Here is a 6,000-nt window from a genome sequence, read left to right as displayed (position 1 = left end):
ATATAATGAAATATTATCGCCTCATAATGAAATGAAGACTGTGGAATGAAGAATAACACGGGAAGACTTGTTTAAATTGCTACAGAGCAAAATTCATAAAACCATAAGAGAAAATATCAACAATGACTACTGTAATGTGAAGGAAAACAATTCTGAAGAGACTGCAGTATTCAGATCAATGTGATGACTAATTGTGACTTCAGAAGACTGATGCTCAAATGTGTGTCCTTTCTTTTAGTAACAGAGTTGGGGAGATATGCTTGTATAGTAAGGCATACATTATCTAACATATTTCATTTGGCAGTTTGATTTTTTCAGCTGTACTTTGAAATAAAGGAACATTCTATTAAAGCAAGAGAGTTAATAGGATTTGATATCAATGTTAAAAACCATTAAGCATCAGTAAAACTTTTTTTTATAAAAAAGAATTCTTCCTTCTTTTATCCCATCATTGCACAAAATACACCAATGATAGTTGAAACTATGGCCTGGGCATGAGCTGCTTGAAGGTGAAAATTAGGAGACTGTTGTGTAAGAGTTATGACTGTGAAGTTTGTGAAATTGGATTCATTTTCCCATCCTGATAACCTACTACTGGTGTGGTCTGTTGAATCTCTGGAGACCTTAGTTTCTTCATTTGTAAAATAAAAGGTAGAATTAGATGAGCCCTAAGATCTATAAACCTATAATAGATATGAATATCTATAATTCTAAGCATTGACATTGTCTTTATGTCTAACCCAAAGATCCCATGCTTTTGGTGTACACTGTGATTCTTTTTCAAAACTTCCATTAGCTACTAGCACCTTATCTCTTTTCTCCTCACTTCTCTCTGTGTTCTTTATAACCATCTCATGCATTTGTGCACTCTCTTCTCCCTCTCACCTCCATAGTGTCAGCGAATCCCTCAATAGTATCATATCTGTCCTTTTTATTCATTGCATGGTTTATTTTTAGCCTGAAACAACTGCATCCTAAAAATGGAGTTCCTCACGACACAGGAGTTGGGCCAAGCTATGTAAGGTATCTGGGGTTTGGCTTGACAGCCTCCTCTGCCTGTCTCTCTTTGTGCACGGACATGTGTGTGTGAGAGCGTCTGAGGCTCTTTGTCCTGAGTCCCTAACTGCAAAGTTAACTGGGCTGGAAGAGTTTGGATCAAATACCAGAAGGGCAAAAGAAAAACAAATTTTATGTAAACTGATTCTGGTCCTCGTCTCCACCACGACCCAAGTAACTTTTGTATCCTCTGCTGCACTGGATTATTTCTAGGGAAGGATAGGCAGAGAGGGTCATCCTCAATGAAGGTAGTTTCTCTTTTACTAGTAGGTTTTTACCTGCTGCCTTCTTGCAAAGCAGAAGAGGGACTGAACTTCCCCAGTTACGATGGGAAGGACCGGGTAATAAGCCTCAATGAGAAGAATTACAAGCAAATTCTGAAGAAATATGACCTGCTCTGCCTCTTTTACCATGAGCCGGTATCTTCTGATAAAGTCTCCCAAAGGCAGTTCCAAATGAAAGAAATTGTCCTGGAGGTAAGCAGAAGATGTGCTTGCAAAAGCTGCTGGAGTGAGTATGTGGCTACATATGTATGTGCATGTGTGTGTCTGTGTGTTTACTTGGGAGAGATTAGGGTGGGGACCATGTCATTAAAGTACATTGATCTCTAGCAGTGTCCCGATCTCATATCTGTTTCTGTCCAAATTTGTCTCTGCAATTCCAGTTGAGTCACAGAAAGAGCCAGCTGACCAAAGCTCAGCATTCAGAAACATAGCCCAACATGTGATGATGTACAGTATTTATATATGAGCTGTCCTTGGTTATTCAAGAGCTCCTTTCCCCAACCCTTTTATATCTTGGTTCCTTTAGCTTGAAGTAGGACTTTCACTGGAAGTCAATTAGGGGGAGAGAAAGATAAGCATTTGACTTTCAGTAGTCTGCCAATGGGAATCTGGCAGCAGGTTGAAGAGAAGATTTATTCAGTATAATGGATTGTACTGAGATTTGTGCATTACCTGTGGATTTTATTCACTTCCTTGGTCCCCCAGAACTAGAAGCTGATCTTTGCCCTATCCACTGGGGAACAATAAAAAAACAAATCTTGTTCTATCCCATTTGGATATTGTTCATTTTCAGTCTCATAATTTGGCCCAAATACACAGTGAACAATATGGAGAGAGGAGTGGAGATGAACTCAAAAGAGTTTTTCTCATAAAGGTCTCTTAGTTGGGAGAAGACACTGGGAGAAGACAGCTGTCATTTCAATTGGTTCATATGGGCTGTTTATAACCTGGAATGGTGCCAAGTTTCTAATCTCCTGTGAACGTGTGGAGGACTTACCCTTCTGAGGACATCCAGACATCTTAAGATCCCTCAGTCACTGCCAGTCTCCATGGCTGCCAAGCATTCTAGGAGGTTCTTAGATGCCTTTTCAAAGTTATTTCTTTTCAATATGACTGCCTAGCACAGCCCTGTCCACATGGAAAATACCAATTGGGGATTAGGATAGGCTCTCGGTTATCTGGTTTAGTCAGAGTGCTTAGTTAATCCAAGAATAGCCAGATCTTTGGTTAATGATAAAGTTACCATTTATAGAACACACACATCAACAGCTTTCAAAGAATTAAAATATAATATGAGCACAAAAGAACAAAACTAAGATGATTATAGATGATTTCTTAGGATTCAGAAAACAAAGATCTTGCAGTGCTTTGGGATTATGATTACAATAATCCCATTTTAGCTCGCACTCTAAGATTTTGAGATATTTGATTTGTGACAAACTTGCAAAGTGGGTAATGCAAATATTAACACCCTTGATTTTCAGAAGTGGAAAAACTGAGGCTCATTTGTCTTGTCCAGAGTTACACAACAAATAAAGGCCAGAACTAGGACCAAAATGGTCATCTGACACCAGCTCCAATGTGTTTCCCATTGCAGAAGAGAAAGACATGTCTTTTAAAACTTATACTGTGATCAGTACTATACTAAATGCTTTACAAATACATCTAATTTGATCCTCACCAAAAACCCTGGATTAAATTATTATCGTGTCTATTTTACAATTGAGGAAACTGAGGCAAATTAAGGTTAAGTGACAACTAGAGTGACACAACTTTTGAGTATCTGAAGCTGGAATTGATTTCATCAATTCCACTAACTTCCTCTAACTGCATGACATAAGCAGTATGGTGTGGGAAATGAGCCCTGAATTTGGAGTCAAAAGATCTGAATCTGAATTTTGATTCTGGTGCTTACTTCCTGTGTGACTTCAAGCAAAAAATTTGCAGGTAGTGGTTTTCCTCTTGATAAAATAGAGAAAATTGGACTCCATCATTTCTAAGGCTGTTGTCAACTCTAAATCCTTAACCTTTGCTTCAGTTTCCTCAGCTATAAAATGGGGATAATAAGGATCTCCATCACAGGCTTGTTGTGAAAATCAAATGAATTTATATTTGTTTTTTAAAATATTTTTATTTTTTATTATAGCTTTTTATTTACAAGATATATGCATGCATGGCTAATTTTTCAGCATTGACCTTTGCAAAACCTTCTGTTCCAACTTTTCCCCTCCTTCCCCCTACCTCCTCCCATATGGCAGGTAGACCAATACATGTTAAATATGTTAAAGTATATGTTAAACACAATATATGTATACATGTCTATACAGTTATTTTGCTGCACAAGAAAAATCAGACTTAGAAATAAGGTAAAAATAACCTGAGAAGGAAATCAAAAATGCAGGCGGACAAAACCAGAGGGAGTGGAAATGCTATATTGTGGTTCACACTCATTTCCTATAGTTCTTTTGCTAGGTGTAGCGGGTTCTCTTCATTATTGAACAATTAAAACTGATTTGGTTCAAAATGAGATCATATTTGTAAAGCACTTAGCACACCACCTGGAACATAGTAGATGTTTAATAAATTCTCATTCCTCTTCCTTCCCTTTGTTATGTGACTGATCCTCCATTTTTGACCATATATTTCTGTATTGTATTTTTTATTCCATTTCTTACAGTTCCTGAGATCTTGAAATGATGAAAATAAATAATGGTGATAACTAGGATTTATATAATATTTTAAAGTTTGCAAAGCATTTTTCAGCTACGATCTCACTGGGTCTCACTTACAACGAGTTTGGAAAGTGGACTCTATTATTATCTCTGCTGGTACTCAAAGTGCCATATGCCATTCTGCCTCTGCACATGAGTATCAATTACCATTGACCTGACTGGATTGAGATTTAGAACTGAAGGCAGCAAGGTGGCGCAGTGGATAAAATAGCCCTGGGGTCAGCAGAACCTGAGTTCAACTGTAGCTTGAGACACTTAGTACTTACTAGTTGTGTGACCCTACACTTAATTCGAATTGTAGAGATGGATTTAAGAGCTGGGAAGGATCTTCAGGCTCTCTGAGTGAAACCACCTCATTTTACAAGGAATACAGCAAAGCCCAAAGAGGTTCAATGATTTGTCAATTTGTTTCATAGAAAGTCTGTGTTCATGACTAGTTCATCGGTTAAAAGGGTCACATAGTTAATAAGTATCGGCGGCAGGATTTGAACGCACATCTTTCTGATTTCATACTACTGCACCACAGTGCTGATTAATTGCTAGAGTGACATTATAGTGTAGTGAAGATGGCACTCAAGAGACCTATGTTCTAATGTTGGGAATGATCCTGCCATTTATTAACTGAGAAATTTGGGTGAGCACTCTGAGTCTCAATTTCCTCATATACTAAATGAAGAGATTAGATGAAAGGATTTCTAATTCAATTCCACACATTTATAAAGAACCTACTATGTACAAGGCACTTGGATACAGACATTAAATAAGTCACAACCTGATTGGATAAGCTAGATTTTTTTTTAATTAAATGATTACACTATTTTGTTTCCCTATTTGTATGGATCTGTTTGGATCTGTGATCTTTTTTTTTTTTTTTTATTGTTTTTTGGGGCTTTTGCTGAGGCAGTTGGGTTTAAGTGACTTGCCCAGGGTCACACAGCTAGGAAGTATTAAGTGTCTGAGGCTGGATTTGAATTCAAGTCTTCTGGGCAGGCACTCTATCCACTAGGCCAATCTAGCTGCCCCTATCTGTGATCTTCTTGAAGCAGACATTCCTCCAGGGACCCATCTTTGATTTATAGTCCTTCATGACTCTTGTCCTTGTGCTTCTATAAATCATCTCCAGAAAGGTCATCAAATATTTGGAATTTCTTCCTCTGACTCTCTTAAAATTTTCTAAGGAGGGGCAGCTAGGTTGTGCAGTGGATAGAACACCAGCCCTGAAGTCAGGAGGACTTGAGGTCATATATGATCTCAGACATTTAACACTTCCTAGCTGTGTGACCTTGGGCAAGTCACTTACCCCCAATTGCCTCAGTAATAACAACAAAATTCCCAAGGAATATTAGAGCATGTGGATGGTCAGGCAAGAAGTCAGTTACCTAAAATTTATTGACTTTTACAACATGCTGGGCATTATGCTAAGGCTTGAGGACACATGTAAATTAGAAAGATAGTTCTTTCTCTTAAATGAAGAGAAGGCAGCACATAAAAGAAAGTTAAAAAGAGAAGTGCTTAGAGATCTTGAAGAGGAATGAAATGGTCCGTGTGTGATACATCTCGATAAGCAGCTGTGTGAACACTGCCTGAAATGAGAAAGATCTGAGTTCCAATTCAGATTCAGACAATTATCTATGTTACTTTGGTCAAGTCACTTAACCACTGTCCGTTTCCTCAGTTGTAAAAGGGAGATAATAATAGTACCAACCTAAGCTGAGGATCAAATGACGTAACATTTGTCAAACACTTAGCACAATACCTGGAAGTAACTGCTTTATAAATGATTATTCCTTTTCCCCTTTGTCATAAGACTGACTCTCCTTTTCTAATCACGGTTTTCTGTAAAGATATCTTTTACTCTATTTGTTTATTTATCTACTTAATTAATTTATTTGTTTATTATTCCATTTTATTGCATTTCTTACAATTCC

The 6,000-nt window shown here is 37.6% G+C and overlaps 1 protein-coding gene across 1 annotated transcript in view; it reads left to right on the top strand.

The window, feature by feature from the left end:
- Nucleotides 1-1,042: 1,042 nt before the first annotated feature.
- The window catches only part of CASQ2 (calsequestrin 2), a 112,723-nt gene continuing 107,765 nt past the window's right edge, over nt 1,043-6,000 (top strand). Inside the window, exon 1 of the mRNA XM_031967358.1 lies at nt 1,043-1,532. Within this exon, the coding sequence (XP_031823218.1) occupies nt 1,299-1,532 (234 nt within the window). The 5' untranslated portion in view covers nt 1,043-1,298. The remainder of the gene's footprint in view (nt 1,533-6,000) is intronic.

Source organism: Sarcophilus harrisii, chromosome 4 (genome assembly GCF_902635505.1).
Source record: "Sarcophilus harrisii chromosome 4, mSarHar1.11, whole genome shotgun sequence".
NCBI lineage: Eukaryota > Metazoa > Chordata > Mammalia > Dasyuromorphia > Dasyuridae > Sarcophilus > Sarcophilus harrisii.
This window is presented reverse-complemented; position numbering and strand designations above follow the sequence as displayed.